At 36.0% G+C, this 19,331-nt stretch overlaps 1 protein-coding gene across 4 annotated transcripts in view; it reads left to right on the forward strand.

Annotated features, from left to right (window-relative positions):
- Window positions 1–19,331, forward strand: part of LOC143256892 (uncharacterized) — a 68,733-nt gene that overhangs the window by 18,132 nt on the left and 31,270 nt on the right. For all 4 annotated transcript variants that reach the window (XM_076514711.1, XM_076514714.1, XM_076514713.1 and 1 more), the window contains 3 exons: window positions 11,088–11,222; window positions 14,813–14,986; window positions 18,602–18,685. In XM_076514711.1, the coding sequence (XP_076370826.1) occupies window positions 11,088–11,222; window positions 14,813–14,986; window positions 18,602–18,685 (393 nt within the window). The remainder of the gene's footprint in view (window positions 1–11,087; window positions 11,223–14,812; window positions 14,987–18,601; window positions 18,686–19,331) is intronic.

The following is a 19,331-nucleotide window of genomic DNA, read 5'->3' on the forward strand; positions in this document are numbered from 1 at the left end:
GTGTTGCTTATTGATTTGTGTTTTAGTTTGAATTTTAGAGTTTTGCAGGTTCATTATACTTTGTAGACACTACAAACTTCCACATTCAGTTTGTTCATTAGTCATTAGTACTTTCTCTAAGTATGCTTAGCTTATGTTTCTTTTTGGCTGCAATTCACAACAGTTTTGTGGGTTCTGTGGGTTGTATCTACAGGTTTCTGACTTCAATTCTGCATCTCTCTTATCCACTTCCCAGATCTCCTTCCCTCTTCCTTGAGATCGTACTTCTCCTAATTGTCTTGCTTATGTCTTGAACAGACTTCTTCACATAGGGATGTTACTTCTATCTTACTGTTGCTCCTTAGAAAATGGGAGTTTGGAGACCTGTAATGGTTGAACTCGTATCTGGAACCACTTTGCTTCCCCATGGAATTCTCCCCTCGGTGTGGATTCCTGTACGTGGTGAGGGGACCTCCCAGAGAAAGTTCTGTTCTATCTGGTTACCTTCTCTGGGATCTAAACATCCACCCACGTGTTTGCCGTGCGTGGCGACCCGTGAAGGGGAGTAGAAGATCCTGGTGGTTGAGGGGTCCAACCCTAACACACCACTTTGGCCTCGAATTCCTGTAGACGGGCGGCCTTTGGGTGGCCCCCCTTGGGTCAGTCGGCTGGTCCACTTGGGCTAGAGTTAACCAAGTACCAGTGTTGTAAGTTCTCAACGGGTGTTGTGGACATTGTGCCTGATGCTGGTGTTTGGGTATAGTGCTCACGAAACCCTGGCGTTGCAGCATTGTCCTTGCGTGACTTTGTAGTGCGTCCCCTTGTAGGGCTCCATAGTAGGTGGGGTCAGTGGGTACCGAAATTTTTTTCCTTTTCCTATGGATCCTCCAAAAAATTTAAATAAAATTGTAAAAAACAGTCAATGGGTAGCGACCACGTCTTGAATACTCAGAACAGCAATCTTCAACATCAGTAACACACCATTACCTCATTTTCTTATGTTACATTCTCTTTCGGAAAAACCTTTAGGGCAAATGTCCCCTTTTTTTATTCAAAAGGGACTAGAGGGACTTGCTGGCTCTCCAAAATCAGTAAAGAAACTTCGATCTGGTGACATACTGGTTGAAACATCCACATCCCAACACAGTGAACTCCTCTTGAATTCAAAGGCAATTGGGGATATACCTATTGAGGTTACACCCCATGCTACCTTGAATTCTTCACGAGGAGTTATTGTTGAAAGGATTTGAAGAACGTTCGAGTCAGAGATTCTCGCTGGTCTCTCCACTCAAGGAGTTTCTGCAGTGAGGCATCTCCACTGCAAAGATGGAGTTACACTGCCAACAAATACCCTCGTTTAACATTTACTTCACCACGTGCACCTGCCACCATCAAGGCAGATTATCTCATTTGCAGGGTTCAGCCATACATACCAAACCCTCTTCGATGTTTCCAATGTCAGAGATTCGGCCACTCAAAGATATCTTGTCGTGGTTCCCTGACATGTGCTCGTTGTGGAGGCAAGGACCACGATGCCTATGACTGTGACATGAGCCCACATTGCGTAAACTGCAATGGTTCTCACCCCTCTTACTTTCATTCTTGCCCAAAATGGTTGGAGGAAAAAGAGGTGCAGCGTTTGAAAACGACACATAACATTAGTTATCCTGAGGCTCGGAAATTGCTGTCCACAACTCCATCTCGGATATATGCTGCTGCACTTCATTCTACAACTACAGTGGGAGTGCAGACAGATCTCTCTGTGCCTCCAAGAGAATCGTTTTCAAAACAAATGAAAAGCCTTTTGACCTCCGTGGTTAAAAAGGTTGATGAATCGACTTCCACACCCATCTCTGTTCCTCCCATACCTTCCAACAAACCTCAAGATCCACGTCCTTCGGTTTCATATACAGGCATTTCTTCTGATACATCTTTTTCTCCCGCCACAAGAGACAAAACAATTATTCGTTCGCGTTCTCAGTCACTGGATTCCCCTTCCAATAACAAAAACCTGCCCACCCGACCCAGAGCAGGAGCCATGGAGGTTGATAGACCTCCTCCGACTAAAGACAGTAAAGAAAAAAGACGTGGTCGTAAACCGAAGGGTTCTCCAGCCACTTCACCTACCCGTTCTTAAAAATGGCTACCTTGATACAATGGAACTGTCGAGGTTTACGTTCTAATCTGGATGATATCAAAACGCTGATTGCTTCCTACCATCCTGTTTGTCTTTCTTTACAAGAAACATTTCTCAAAACTGCTGATACTGTCTCCATTCGGCAGTTTTCTCTGTACAGAAATGACAGGTTATGTGATGGTCGAGTACATGGAGGGGTGGCACTGTTGGTTGATCAACACGTGCCCTCCCTGTCTTTGTCACTCAACACACCCTTGGAGGCTGTAGCCATCCGTGTTTACTTGGGTCATACCATCACTGTTTGTTCTCTGTACCTGTCCCCAGGAGAGACATATGATCAATCAGATCTTGATGCTCTCGTTGAACAATTGCCATCTCCATTTCTAATCCTAGGGGATTTTAATGGACATCATCCCCTCTGGAGAAGTGCTATTATTGATAGGAGGGGCCGATCTGTAGAGCGGATGCTCTCTGATCACAATCTTTCTCTTTTCAATACTGGTTCTTCCACTTACTTTCATGCACCTAGTCAGTCCTTTACCGCTATTGATCTCTCAGTTTGCTTCTCTTCATTATTCTCCCATTTTTCATGGAGGGTTGACAGTAATCCACTAGGCAGTGATTATTTTCCGATCCTTTTGAAAGAGACTGGCCGTGGTCGATGCCACCCTACCCGCGTGCCCCGGTGGAAGCTGGATCAGGCAGACTGGTTCACTTTCACTGCTCTCGCAGAACTTGATCCTGCCATCGTAAATCAGCCATCAATAGACGACTGTGTAGCAGCGGTAATTGACTGTATTACACATGCAGCTGCTCAGTGTATTCCTAAAACCTCGACACGTTTTCCACGATATCCTCATCCGTGGTGGAATCCTGCTTGCCACTTAGTACGGAAGGCTCAAAAGCGGGCCTGGGATACTTTTCGTAGATATCCCACACTTTCAAACCGGGTTGCTTTCCAACGGGCCCGTGCACATGCTAGGTGGGTAAGACGTCAAAGCCAGAAGGAATCTTGGATTAAGTTCAGAACCAGCATATCTTCTACCACCAGTTCCAAGATCATATGGGACAGGATTCGAAAGGTTAATGGACACTACAATTCTATTCTCCTCTCGATCTTACTCTCTGATGGTCAGGAGGTGACTGATGTTCGGAACATCGCTAACACTCTAGGTGGAAGCTTGTGCCGGGTATCCAGCACTTCTGCTTGTTCCTCCACCTTCCTGGCCATCAAGACTCGGGCAGAACGATTACCTCTTTCCTTTCGAAATGACTGTTTCTTTGACTATAATTGTCCCTTTACCCTGGTGGAACTAAAAATGGCCTTTCATCGGTCTGCCAGTACGTCTGTTGGACCTGATGATATTCATCATGACATGCTGCACCATCTATCTCCTGCTTCTCTTGATGTCCTTCTGATTGTTTTCAACTGGATCTGTCATAAGAATGTTTTTCCTGATGCCTGGTGCCAGGCTATTATTTTACCTTTCTCTAAGCCAGGGAAAGATCCCAAGATTCCTTCAAACTACCGTCCAATTGCTTTGATGAGCTGTCTATGTAAGACATTAGAAAGGATGGTTAATGCTCGTCGTGTTTGGTTCCTTGAATCAAACAACCTCCTCTTGCCCACCCAGTGTCGGTTCCGTCGACAGCACTCCACCACAGACCACCTAATTCGTCTTGAAACATCTATCAGAGAAGCCTTTCTCAACTGCCAACATCTTGTATCAATATTCTTTGATATAGTGAAGGCTTACGACACAACATGGAGGTATGGCGTTTTGCGAGACCTCCATACATATGGGTTACGTGGCCATCTACCCATGTTTATTAAAAAATTTTTTAATGGACAGGAGATTCCAAGTTTGTGTGGGTTTGACACTTTCCCGTTCTTTTGTACAGGAACTTGGAGTCCCTCAAGGCTGTGTATTTTGTGTTACACTCTTCAGTATAAAGATAAATGCCATCATTGAACAACTCCCTCTCACTGTTGCGAATGGGCTGTATGTCGACGACTTTCACATCTCATGTCAGTCGTCAAACATGAGATATATTGAGCGGCAACTACAAACCGCCCTCAATTGTGTACGGAAGTGGACTCTGGCGAACGGCTTTAATTTCTCTCTCTCGAAAACTGTATGCATGCACTTTTGCCATCGACGGGGTATTCACCCTGATCCTGAACTTCATATCGGTGAAGTTTTGCTGCCAGTGGTCCCGGAGACCAAGTTCTTGGGGCTTATTTTTGATCGTAAACTGACCTTTATACCACACTTAAAGCAGCTTCGGGTCAAATGCACAAGAGCACTGAACATCCTCCGTGTTCTCTCTTCTACCAGTTGGGGGGCAGATTGCTGTTCAATGTTAAAGGTATATGGTGCTCTTATTAGATCGAAACTCGATTATGGATCAGTGGTCTATGGCTCTGCCAGACCCTCGGCCTTAAAGATGCTGGACCCCATTCATCACCAAGGACTTCGACTTTGCACTGGGGCTTTCCGTACCTCTCCAGTTCAAAGTATATACATTGAATCTTATGAACCTTCTCTACACCTTCCCCGTTTGCAACTATCTTTACAATATACTTCGAAACTTCATTCCTTACCAAAGCATCCCACCTGGAAATGTGTTTTCCTTCCTCGGTGGCCAGTACTTTTTCAGAACAGACGATCTGTCATTGCTCCGGTTGGCCTTCGCATCCGGGCACAATTGGATGAATTGGGTCTGTCCTTGGATAACATTGCAGATTCCACAGGTTGGCCCATCCCACCATGACTTATTACAGCCCCCAAATGTGACCTTTCTTTCAGTCACCTAAAAAAGGCAGATACTCCAGATTGAAAGTACCGTCTTTTATTCAATGAATATCTTTCAAACAATCATTCAGTTCCCATTTATACAGATGGTTCCAAATCAGGTAATTCAGTGGGCTCTGCTATGGTTTGCTATGGGTCAGTAGTTGCGTGCAGAATCCCTTCTACAGCTTCTGTGTTCACTGCTGAACTGTATGCCATATCTCTTGCCCTGGATCATATTGCAGCTGAGCAGTACTCCAACTGCACTATTTATACTGATTTGCTTAGTTCTATACTTGCCTTGGAATCCCTACACGTTAGCTCACATCCTATTCTCGCTGATATTCGAAACTGACTGGCCCATTTCTCATTAGCAGCTACTTCAATTCAGTTTTTCTGGATACCAGGCCATGTTGGTATTCGCGGGAACGAGCTTGCAGACATGGCAGCTAAATATGTCTGCTTCAGCACCATCACTCCTATGCCTATTCTGTTCATGGACTATGGTGTCTTCAAGGCTCGGCTCCATGCCAGCTGGCAGTCCACTTGGAGTGAGCAACGTGACAACAAACTTTTTCAAATCAAACCCAAAATTGGACTTTGGCCATCTAGCTTCCATAAAGTTCAGAAGGAGGAAGTTGTTCTCACTAGGCTACGCATTGGTCACAGTTTTTTTAACTCATCATTTTCTTTTATCTGGAACTGATGCACCAATGTGTGTTTTGTGTAACACTCAAATCACTATCAGCCACGTTTTACTTTCTTGCCATCGTTACAATTCTCAACGACGGCAATATTTTAAACATATTTTTTCCCAGGGTCAGTCTGTAACATTGGACAGAGTTATTGGTGATGGTGACTCTGTCCACCTTGATAATGTTTTTAATTTTTTAATGGCCATTAATCTTTTTAATCTCATTTAAGTGTTGCATATTTATTCATTACACCTTTTTAATTGTGGTTCCTTTTTTACAGTTTTAATCTCTCTCCTTCAATTTGACATTGGACAATGGCCAAAACATTAAATAACTCGACACCAGGACTGGAAAGGCCAACTTCAGGTGACTAACACTACTGTTTGAACTATCCGTTAGTTGTCCTGGCGAGTTGTTATTATACTTTTGCTGCATATCATTTCACACTTTTACTACTTAACTTTTTAGTACTGGCCATATTGACTCATAACCCGGAACCAGGACTGGAAAGACCAACTTCAGGTGACTGACGGTGGTTTTTATACTTACCTGTTAGTCTTCCTGGCGGGTTATGATCATTACCATTCTGCTACAGGTAGTTCTTTACAACTTTGTTGACTGGATGTCAACATTGGTTTTTTACGCCATTTTCTGTTTTAATTGCCGTTTTGCTTTTATCTTCAATTACTTTTACAAATTTTACTCCATTTACTTGACTTTTATCTTTTTACTGGACATTTGGCTACTCATTATTACGATTTTGTGGAGTGTCTTTTAAAACTTTTATTCTTTTACATTTTGATAATAGCTGCTATGACACATAACCCGGAACCAGGACTGGAAAGGCCAACTTCAGGTGATTGACGGTGGTTCTTGAACTTACCTGTTAGTCTTCTTGGCGGGTTATGATCATTACCTTTTTGCTAGAGTAAATACCTTACAACTTCTTATACTCTGCCTTCTATCTTAACATTGTAGACTAGGTGTCAACATTGGTTTTATACTTTTTTGTTTCACCTTCATTTCCATTTATGTCTATTACTACATTTATTTATTATTATTTTTATTATTTATTTTTTTTACATTTTTACCGAATGTCTGGTGCAGATAGCCTTGCTGCTTTTTGCCATAAAACACTAAATCAATCAATCAACCCCATGGAATTCTACATCTCACTTTGGAATATTTTTCACCAGTCCTCTGGATCATCAAATCATCATGATGAATGTTTATCTTCATAAATCAGCTGCTCCATTATCTTGCCATTTTCTTCAGTTCATCGATGTGGATTATGTCTTTCTGTTATGGGAGCTCGTGATTGGTTCTTTAGCTCTGTATGTTTTGTCAAATAGTATGCTCTTATGTCAGTCATTTTCACTTGTTGGGTTGTCAGGTACTTCTTTTCATGGATGAATGGCTTCTGCTTGCCTCTTCTCATGCTCAGTTAGTCAATCACACATACTTACTTTAGGATGCTAACCTGTTGGGGTTTTCTGATCTGGTAGGAGAGGTCTATTCTTAATCCTACTCCATCTGTTATTTCACTGGGGTTTTCTTTCATTCCCATCTTTGTAGGGTCCCACCCTTCTCCACTTTGGCTCAGAGATATGTTGCAGGAGTCTCATTGGCCCTACATTTTCCTTTTCTCACTGCTCATGGGGTTTTTACTCTCTTTTGGGTATGTGAGTTTCTTTGGAAGCTCTTATTTTCTTGGATTGAGCTTGCATACATTCCCTTAAATGGATGCTTTTTTATCATTAGAACTTCTCCCATAATCCCTGGGACCATTCCATTATCCTTGTCCCTGGCATTAGGTTCAGTCTTGTTTGGTGGCTTAACAGGGAACTGACCATGGTTGGGATTCCCATTACTCTACATTCTGCAGAATCTCAGATGTTTATCAATGTTTTCTTAGTGGTTTAAGGGGGCTTTTCTTGATTTCCAAGAGATTTATAGTCAATGGTTTCTCTAGGAGGCTATTCCATTTCAACATCCTAGGGATTACATGATGATGGTTCATTCCAGCTATTTCACTGTTGTCAGCTATATCACCAAACAAGGAGAAACCAAATTCAGATATCTTTGTTCTCAAAAACTTAATCTTTTGTACTGACTCCACAACCAGTAAATTGTGGTTCTGATGTGTATGTTCCTGGCATCATGTTATGCTTATTGGTTTAGTTCATCAACTCTTATGACTGGCCTTTTTTGACTTGTCCATTGAATGTTGCCACTTAATGTTTCTGTGCACCACATTTATCATCTAACTATGTCTTTAGCTGCTCAAAACTGACATCTTTTGTAGGAGATTATTCAGGCTTGTATGTGGATAACTCCCAATATGTTTTTCACATGTTATCTGCATGACCTAACTGTCCTTTATCAGGTGAGTATCGTCTTCCTCCTCTAGTGAATCTACAAACATCTGGTTGCATTTGAGTGAGGTAAGTTGACATACTACTATTTTTTGCCTCATTTAATTGTTATACATCATACTTCAAGATCCTTCCTTATGACAAGTGCTGCCTGATTAGGTATGCTTAATATTATATTAGCACTAAATCTTTATACTTTATAACGCTTTCTGTTGAGATAGGTTTTATCTGTAAGACCACTGTCCATTTACTTGGTGGTATGAGTGTATGTCTTTTTTTATCACTGTTTCATATGTAAAGAACCATCATGAGTGAAGCAGATTGGGATTTCTGCCCATCCCTACTGACCCATGATTTTTCTAATTGGAATCTTTCTGCTTTTCAAAATAGGGAATTGCAGGCACTTATTGTACTGTCTGCTGTGTGTTGTTCCTCTGGACTCTGTAATGTGAATTGCACCTCCTTTTCTTCTTGCACAATGAATTTTGCAACTTCTGGTTCCAAGTCACTAAAGTTGTGAACTGCAGAAGTTTCCTTCTGAGTGGGTTTTGTATAATGAACAGAGCCAAACTTTATATATCATGTGTACCCACTCAGCAAGAGAGGGCTCTTGTCATTATACTCATTACTAAATAATGATTATACAGTAATGCGATATTCAAGATCCTAGGACTTAACTCTGGATGTTTTTGCCCAGGTAGACTGCATTTGTTGATTTAAAAAAAAAAGCAAAAAAACTTGTGAAAGGTGCTTTCATTGGATGTTTTCTGCCAAAATCGATCACACTCGGCATAGTCCAACATACGCCACGACATAATCCCTGGAAGTTTTTTTGCTTGGGTAGACTGAACTTCATATAATTTGATGTACACAAAGGTGCTTTCCATAAATGTTTATACTGAAGCAGAGCATACTTGCCCAAGTTGAATATTATGTATCCAAAGCCTTTCCACTGGATGTTTTCACTGAGGCAGATCACACTTTGCGAAACTATTGAATACTGTGTATCAAAGGTACTTCATGTGCATGTTGTTTTGCCTGGGTGGACCTTAGTTGTTGATCTTACAAGCTTATTCAAAGTGCTTCCTCTAGATGTTTCAGCTTGATGAACCACACTTGGCATAATATGTATCTCAAGGTGCTTCCCCTGGGTGTTTTTACTCATAGTGGACTGTACTTAGCTTATTCATAAACAATTCATGGTTTTTCTGCCCTAACCATGTTTAGTTGTTTTATTTTCTGTGGCACCACATCATGGGTTACTATCACTAAGTTTGGGATAATGGCCTACTACACATGTAGATAAAGTATGGCATATCTGTTGGCAACGAGCTATAATTTTTCTTCATCCTAGAAATCCAAGTCACTTCCTCTGAATGTTTTTTGCCCAGGAGGACTGCATCTGTTGATCTCAATATTTTTTACAAAGCATATCCACTGGCACTACCCTTGGTACATGCACATACAAGTCTGTTATCACTTTCACACTAAACTTTCCCTGTTAGTTTATGCCATACTGTTTCATGTCATGATTATACAGCACTTTTCCACTTTCCCTATTGGTACAGTAGTAAGTCTTAGGACTTACAATGCTAAAATCAGTGGTTTGATTCCCTTTGGTAGACTCAGCAGATAGCCCAATGTGGCTTTGCTATAAAAAACACACAAACACTTTCCCACTGATTTGAAATTGTATATCTGTTACAGAGTCATGTTAATAATAAATAATAATACAGTAATGCTTAGATGTAGATGTTACTGTTTTTAATATTGAATGCAATATCTGGTCAAATACCTAAGTATAATTAATGATTAATTCTCATTGAATATTCCTAAATTATAGAAAAGTTATTGAATATTCTGGAATGCTCATGACTTAGGCCTAGAAATCTATACTTTGCTGAAACTTTCTGGAATGCAGGTTGGAGGTCAGCAAACTTACTAAAATCAAGCTTTCTAGTGAGGATGTGATGACATTCACTTGCAGACATCCCCTGCTAGTAGAGTGGTAAGTCCATTGATTTACCACTCTAAAATTAGGGGTTCTATTCCCTAATATTGTGGCTCATTGTGGCTTTGCTATAAGAAAAACACATACTTGCACACGTTTTTATGGTCTAGAAGTTTCAAGAGTTCTATGATAGTATATAAATGTTGATGAGGATAATGTAAAGCTAATATCTTCTGCAGAGACCTAACTGACTGCCCAATGTCTGTATTCTGAAACTTTTAGAAAACTTGGAATTGTGTGTGGTGTAGGTCAGTTAATTTTTAGTATTTTTGTGATTGTGTCAATATTGTTTTATAATTATATAAATATTGTTAGATTAATATTTGTGTAAATACTGTCACTGTAAAATTATTTTCATTGTGATTTAATAAAGTTTTGAATAATTATTATTGTAAATTGGCTTTCTCATTTGTTGGTTTCATTATGAGGAATTTCTATCATAACAAAGTATATTTTCTGAATGCATTCAGTTCCATCCTCTTTTTTGTTCCTGTGTTAATTACTCAGTGAACATCATACTCATTCCAAATGTTGTGCTGTATCCCACAGGTGTGCTTTCTTTTCATATTCTTGCACACCTTTTCTTTCAGTGCAGTTGTTTTGTGCTTGATTGGATATTGATGCACTTTCACTCTCCACTCTACCTTTAAAATGTGGAATTCTAATTGTGGGTTAGAGGTAAGGCCATTTTAGAAGTTAAGTTCTGTACATTCAAGATGTATTTTTGATAGGCACTTATCTCTCCTCACCCACTTCCCACTCTTCCTTCCCACTGATATGCTAGTGTTTCTGGTTTATAGCTGCCAATTCTTGAAAGTGAGGATTACTCAAATAGTAGAGAGAGCTAGCTGCTCTAGTGTAGAAGATGCAGTATGAATGATGGAGGGTAGTCACAAGATCATCACGTGTGTAATGGCACAAAAATGATGGGGTATAAAAGACTGATGTTGTTAGTGAAAAAGTTTAGCAATGCTTAGAGGGCACTCCAGGATTGAGAGAGTTTTGGATGAAAGGAGGTAAGTGCCTGTTGGAAATGTATTTTTAGTGTAAGATAATGCTAACTTTAGTTATGTATGTTTATTTATTTGCATTCAGGTCAAGAGCTTGAAAAATCAAAATCAGGAACTTTCTGAACAACTTCAGCAAGAGAAGTCTCAATCCATGAAATTTGAAGAAAAAGTAAAAGACATGAACTCTGAAATCCAATCTTTGCAGACCCATTTGACAAAAGTAAGTTGGTTGAATTGAGTCATAATTGTACAGTGACATCTGAAGAAGGTCAGCATGTAAATCAAGACGAGCAACTCTTTTTCTGTACTTCATTTTTAGATTTCTTTGCTCTATGTATTTCCACATCTCAACTCCATTGACAAATATTTATTAGAAAGTACTGTTCTATAATTAAAAACCTGTTTTAGTAGAGGTTTCTATGAATTTAGGCATAAAGAAAGTACAATAGGTTACAGATTGTACTTATATTTTTAATGAACAATATTTATGGTTATTAAATTTAGAAAGTTACTGTTGAGTCGTCAAATGAATTTATTTTAAGGAGCTTGTATAATAATGCTTCTAAAGTAAAATAACAGTCCAGTTACCAGTAATGTGACAGATGCTCTTCTGGAGCATCTGGTTACATTTCATGAATATGTGCATATCATGTAAGAGATACATTATACATTATTTCTACACATTTTTAAGATTATATATATTAAATTGTTCATAAATTAGATTTACAATAGAATGTGGTGATACCATAGGAGTGAATGCAGTTAAATAATTTTTTCTTGTAGTTTCAGTTAAATTTGCTTAAACCATAGATTATCAGTGTGAATACATGATGTATCTCCTTTTAATGTGATTTAATGGCATGAAGATTCCATGTCTAATAAAATTGTAATCTCTTTATAAGAAGTAAAATGCACTACCTTTTGTATAAGGCCCAGAATGAAAGAAAATCTACACGTTAGCCATATATATCTGATTATTGATGATAAAAGGATTATGCTAATTGTGAACAAAGTCACTCAACATGTATGATTCCAAATCACCATTTGAAAATTTTAAATGTCATTAGATATATGTTTGTGTGAATATGTTTGCATTGCAGGTTATGTTGTGTATATTATTCTTTTAATACTTAACCTTTTCCAAGAATATTATCAAAAAATACTTTTATATCAATGTCGATTGTGGTGTATTGGATTTATTATCAGGAAATTAAGAATAAAATCAGTTATTAGCTCTTCTCATGACATACATTTCTATTAATAAACTAGTATTAAAAAATCTAATTCCTTGATTACGTACTTGATATAAGATTAACATTTCTTTTATATTATAAAATATTTCTTTCATTTCATCCAAACTTTTCAGTAGATCTAACATTTTACTTATAAAAATAATTTTTCTTTATAATTGTTCTTAATGTGTTGTTTAGAACATTAGATTGTAATAATATAAATATTCACTAGGTCTACATGTTTCACATTGTGTTTTTAATCTGCTTGTGTTATTCTTTATATTTATATCTGTCATAATAATAAACTGTGTATAATTATTTTTATCACTATCTAATGCTATAGTCTTATCCATAACTACCTTTTACAGTTATCGTGTATGTCACATTATAAATTAATCCAATTTGAACATGTTTCTCATCCTACGGAAAAAGAATAATTTTGGAGATCATTGTATATTTATTTGAAAAACATTAGGTAGGGAAGGTATACTTCACATTCAGCAACTGGAATATATTTTACAAAAGTTTCTTCCACATGTGTTGAGAGTATAGACTATATAGAGTATGGCCAATTTGTATAGATTTGTATTAATATGATTAATGTGAGTTGCACATGCACTGCATGATTTATAACTTGTGTGGTGGTAACATTAGTAAAACCACAGTTCACAGGTTAACAAAAAAAATTATAAATAGATGTGTACTGTTACAAGACCTAAGTTTTTTAGAATAAACACTCGTGGTTTCTTGTTACAATATGCAGTCATTCTAGAATGAAAAAGGGTAATATAGATTTACATCCCAATTTTTATAGCACTTGTGAGACAAACTTCATATAGAGTTAAGGTAGTGAAATAATAGATAAACTATTAAGTTTAAAAAAAATGTTAGTTATTTAAGTAGTTATAGAGATTATCAAATGAAATTTGACAATTTTTAGGTAAAGTATTTTTAATCTTAAAATCAAAATTACTTTGCATTATAAATAGTCAACATTCTGAAAAATCCTAATAAGATATCTTACCTTTTTTCCCAAAGAGCTTACTTGACTTATACTGCCCTCTTTTGTATAAATTTTCTTTTGCCACTGGTTTTGATACACCCACTTATTTCTTATGCATACTTGCATGCAAATGATTATGCAGCAACCCTCCACCAATAGGAGTGTAGCATGCCTCAATCTTAACTGGTGCCCTCTCAAATCTTGCAGCTTTTAACCACTTCTTGAATAGTAGTTGTATTGAACAGACAAATTTTTGCTTCAGTTTTGACTCACTTATTCACAAGTTTTTACTTTCTTACATTTCCTACTTTTGTTAACTTGTTCCTTAACATTTTCATTCTCTTTTGTAGAGAGTTACAAATTATTTTTTCTCCTCTTTCAATTTTGTGAGTCATACACTTCCAATTTCTGGTGGTCACTAAAACTGCTGCAGAATTACTGACCATATCCAATGGGTCAGATCTGGCCATATCCCAGGAAGTGATGGCTTTTGTCTGATGGGATTTGACCAATTTCAATCAACAAGCAGAACAAACTGGTGATGTGTTGGTTTTGCTTTTTTTTTTTTTTTAGTGGGAATTGAACTGTGATAATTTGACAATCTTTTCCTATATTTGTCTTATTCTGACCACATTTCTTTGGTCAGGGCTGATGGAGGCCAGTCTCCAATTTACCCACATTTGGAGGTTCTGTGTAATTGATCCATGGGTTCTGAAAGTCTTTTCAGTAAGTCTGGTCCTCTACTTCTATTCATCTCCTTTGTTTTACAAACCTATTTACTTCCCTCCTCCTCAGGTTCTTGTATTTTACCTGCATGATTCATTACAGAGACCTTCGTTTCCATCTTTGTGGCTGCTTCTTGCCTCCTCACAAGACAACTCACTTTACCATTCTCAGTTTCTTCTCTAATACATTGTCATTTTGCACTGACTTAGCAAAGTGGAATAACTTATCTACACACCCATAAATGCTTTTGGTTCATCTTGGGGGTTTCCTCTGCTCCTTCCTTCATTGGGCCTCACCTACCCCAATTCAATTGAGAGCTGTAAAATATCATTCTCTTATTCTCTCTTTTCAGGGTATGGGCTTCTATGTGGAATTCAAAAGGTTATGTAAGTGTCTTAAAGTCTAGATATATATCTACATAATGCCATTGTATTACTGAAGATACAGAGTACCAAGTTAGAGAATTATTGTAGTTCGTTGGTAGTGTAATAGTGCATTTAAAGTTTTAGTTCTTAAAAGGTGCCTTTAGATAACATAACACTTCAATCCATAGCATACATTGTAATATTAATTAACCACAAATTTATAGTAAAGGTGTTTAATTAAATTTTGAATGTAACATGGTGACTTGCATAGAAAAGTATTGAAAGGTGTACTTGTCATTAAATGGTTATTTTAATCAAATTATTATTATAATAATTTGGAGTGATAACTATATTTTTTGAATATTTTGAATAAGTCCTGTCTCATGCATAAGGTAATTAATAAAACATTTCATTGACACCAAGAAAAGAATGATATCTTTGTTTTTTCCTAATATATTTTAATATACTGTTTTATTTACCCAAGGAACAAGAAGAAACATTATTTAGGGAATCTGAAATGGACAAAAAGCTAGTTGAACTGAAACAAATGAAAGTGAGGAATCAACAGTTAATCACTGAACTACAAAATAAACTAATAACTGTTCAAGAATTGTACCATAATGCTGAACAGAAAAATATACTGCTAGCAAATGAAAAGGTGGGATTATAAAGCATTAATTTTCTTTTTTATGTATTTCTCATAACAGTTGTAAAAAAAAATTTGTAATATTAATACAATCATCTTTCTTTACTTATAATATTTTAGTTTTAGCTAATAAGGCCAAGTGTGGTCCATTAATTTGTGTACTGAGACTGTAGATCAAAGAGTTTATGGTTAATTTTCCATTATTGCAAAAAATTGCATCATATTTTGGTTCCATGGGTGCTTTCTAAGGTTGATGTGTTTATGCCAGGTTTTGTGTATGGATGGGCTAGATTCTTTACAATAAGTGTCTGTTATTTGTTAGTGAAAAGTTTTTAACAACAAACAAACACCACACAGTTCTCTTTTTTTTTTTAAATAATATATCAGAGAAAGTCAAACATACATTGATGTTTGTTACACTCTTGGTTATCATAATTGTCCTTTTTTCATCAATGTCCGCACAGATGGGTTCAGTTACTTTGGAACACAATTGACAAGATAAATTATTCTTCTATGCTTTGTTATTACAATACAGTTAGTGATACTTTCACTTACACTGTGGTTACAACAGTTGTATCCAGACTTTTAACCTCTTTGCCTCGGGTATCCTATACTATGTATAATAGAAAGTGTCTTGTATTCAGACTTTTATTAAGCTACTTTTTTTGTTGTATTTATTAATATGGTATAAACAATAAGCTAATAATCCATATTTTAATAGTATGTACATTTTAAGTTTTTAATTGTTTAATAAAATTATTTTTAAAAATTCTAAACTTTCTACAATGTTACATAGTAACACATTTTATCTAGGCATCTTCTCTGTTTTATCCACCAACCCTTCAAAATATACGAAATTAAACATACATTGTTCTCTATAATATTGTTGTTGCTCAGACAAACCATAATTTTTATAGCCTTTAATTATTTTTAGTTACAGAACTATAAATAAAAAAATCACATCCCTCCTGCCACACTTCTTTTTCAGAATTTGTTTTCTTTTACCTTTTAATGTATATTATCAGTAACCAATAGAAAGTCAAGGTTTTCATCAATCATATGACATATTATTGTATAACATTGTGTTTTGAACAAATAATGTCAATTTTGCTCAGAGTACAAGCCTCATTCCCATGGAAACGTAAATGATCATCTTCTGATGAAATTGTAATAACTCTTGTTGCATAGTTAAAAAGCCAGAAAAATTTTGAGACTTAGAGGAAATTTTTTTTGCATGTTATTAAGTCTGTATTCTTTGGTGTATTATTTAATTAAATACAAATTGTTTAAATTACTACCACCATTAGTATAAAATATGTATGCTTAGGTATAATTGACAGCAAGAAAAAATAAGACTGAATAGATAATTTATTTCTTGTTTTCCATGTTTATTTTTTATTATGCAAGTACCTAAAATGGGAAACTTTTTAGGTTGGTTAAGATTATATTTGATAAAATAAATAATGAAAATGTTTCACAAGGCATACACTTGCAGTTACAACTTATTATGGCATGGCTAGTAATTAGACACAATTTAAAGGGCAATAAACCAATATAATTTAATTATAAATAGATTTATACTGTTATGAGCTTAAAACTATGAAGATAAACTAATATAGTTTTATGTTACAATTTGAAGTCATTCTAGAAATTGAAAAAATTGTAATTTAGATTTAATTTTTTTTTCTTTGGTATTTATAGGGTCATTCAATTTGACTGATCCCATTTTGACTGAGAGTAAAAGTAAGAGATAAGATATAGTTTTACTGGAAAAATTTGTTTGAAATATATTAAGAAATTTTAGGGATTACACAATAGAAATCTGAGATTGAGATGAGTATTTTTAATCTTAATGTGAAAAAAGTACTTTGCACACAGACTGTTCAAAACAAATACTCAACATATTTATGGACAGATCTTTAGTTTATTAAAAATACTTCACTAAAAAGTATGATTTTTTGTATGTGAAAGGCTTATAATGTTAAATGAAAGACTGTCAAATTTTGTGAAGAAATATACACATTGTATTGGAAGTTAGAAGTATTAAATTTGTGAAGTCTCCAAATGAGTACAAAAAGATGTTGGTGGTCAGATTGGCTAAGCCCATGTTGAGGGAGTTAAACAGTTGCCTCTTTTTTGTCAGAGTCCACACAGGTTTTTTCAATTATTTTAGAACAATAAGACAAATTATTATTCTCTACTCTGTTATTGCAATACAATTTGTGGTAATTTTACTTTAAACGTCACAACTGTATGCTCTTTACGACTAAACTCACAATCATGTAGTCTAGAATTAGCTATCTGACTAACATCTGGAATTAACAAATCTTACTCAAATTACATTTTTTATGCATATTTATAGCCTAACTGGGACCAAGAACATTCCACACACACTAGGAGATACTATGATGCAAAATGAAAAACAAAATGTAAGATTCTAGTAACATGATGCAACAATACAACAATTACAAACTCACAACATGTGATTCGTTAAACTATTGCTTCCTAAATAAAGTAAATCTGACACTCACACTGTAGTTAAATAGAAACAGTGATATCTTTTGAATCTCTGATTCGGTCAGATAAAAGTAGCCCAAAATTAGTACTGAGTGCTGTTGTGACCAGCTGCCTTTCTTTTAGAGTGTCAACTTAAAATTAAGGATGGTTGTTTCTAGATAATACTTGACAGCTTTACTTGGAAATTCTGATCAACAAACTATTAGTTTATTAATAGTATCTCTGTAGATGAAATAAATATTTATACTAATATCATTCATAGATTATGTGTTCTCATGATATTATTTTTGTTCAAGTCCTTTTCACTTTTATTTACAGCAATTATAAGAACTTGTTTTTGAAATGTCATTTTTTTAACTAGCTTTTAATAAGATGTGAAAAAATGACATGAGATTTTGGTACTACTTGGGCCCCCTGAAGTGTTGATTTGACACACCTTTTGTGTGGTTTATTTTAATGCATTGAAACAACACTGCTGGATAAAATAGTTTGAAATTTTATTTTTAATTTTTCCATAATAGCAAAACTTTATACTTCAAAATATTTTAGTGCAAATCAAACATTTTTTGAGTCACAGTATGCATGCCATGACCTTACACAGAGTGCCATTCACAATGATATTAGGAATTTGATGTCAAAGCTACTAACTTCATTTGCTGTACGTTGCTGTTTTTATAACATTTCATATTAGAGTAGAGAAAATATCAGATACAGTATAAAAGAACACTGATAAACATTTTATATGCATTTAGAAGGTTTTACAAAAATGTATTTCTATTCTTCACATGAGCATCACTTCAGAATCAGATTTAATACTTTATGAAGATATCTGATTATTATGTGTACAACAGATTTGTACTATTTGCCAACGGTTTGCCACATTTTGGAAAGACACATGGTGGCTTTGTAATTGTATTCTGTATTACTTCTCTCACACCAAAAACACCTATTAAAAAGACAATCATGTAAGGATAATAACTGGTTAAAAATATTTTGATGTTTAAAAGAATAATACAAAGTAGCATCAATTTTAACTGCAGTATTAACATCACAGCTATGGGTTTAGTGTTGTGGTTTCTAAGAATAAATTAAAACCATTTCTTATTCCAGATGTACCTTGAACAACAATTGACAGAGTCTGAAGCCAAAAGATTAAGTCAAGAAGCTTCATCATTAGCAACATTAGAGCACAAGGTGAGCAAATAGCTGGTCTTATCCTATCACATTAGGTAATTTTTAAGTTTTTAAGATATCTTTAACTCTTCACTTTTTATGCATCTCTTATAACCGTCTTACAATGGGCATCTTGTTGTGCATGAAATTTTACTGAATTACATTCAAAATTTAATTAAAGTACTTTGTCATCATAATATAGGAATAAAATTGACATCACAATGTAGCTGATGATCCAGATTTTAAGTTTTTAATTTTATAAGGTAATATTGAAAAGAAAAAAACAACTTAATTCCTCCTAGTATGAGAATTGTATCATTTATTTTGCCCCTCAGTGTGGATTCCTGTATGTGGTGAGGGGACCTCTCAGGGAAGGTTCTGTTCTTTCAGGTTACCTTCTCTGGAATCTAAACATCCACCTACGTGTTTGCTGTGTGTGGTGACCTGTGAAGGGGAGGAGAAGATCCTGGTGGTTGAGGGGTCTAACCCTAACACACTACTTTGGTCTTGAATTCCTGTAGACGGGCAGCCTTTGGATGCCCCCCTTGGATCAATTGGCTGGTCCACTTGGGCTAGAATCAACCAAGTACCAGTGTTGGAAGTTCTCAACAGGTGTTGTGGACATTGTGTCTGACGCTGGTGTTTGGATATAGTGCTCATGAAACAT

This window comes from Tachypleus tridentatus, chromosome 7 (genome assembly GCF_004210375.1).
Source record: "Tachypleus tridentatus isolate NWPU-2018 chromosome 7, ASM421037v1, whole genome shotgun sequence".
Taxonomy (NCBI): Eukaryota; Metazoa; Arthropoda; class Merostomata; order Xiphosura; family Limulidae; genus Tachypleus; species Tachypleus tridentatus.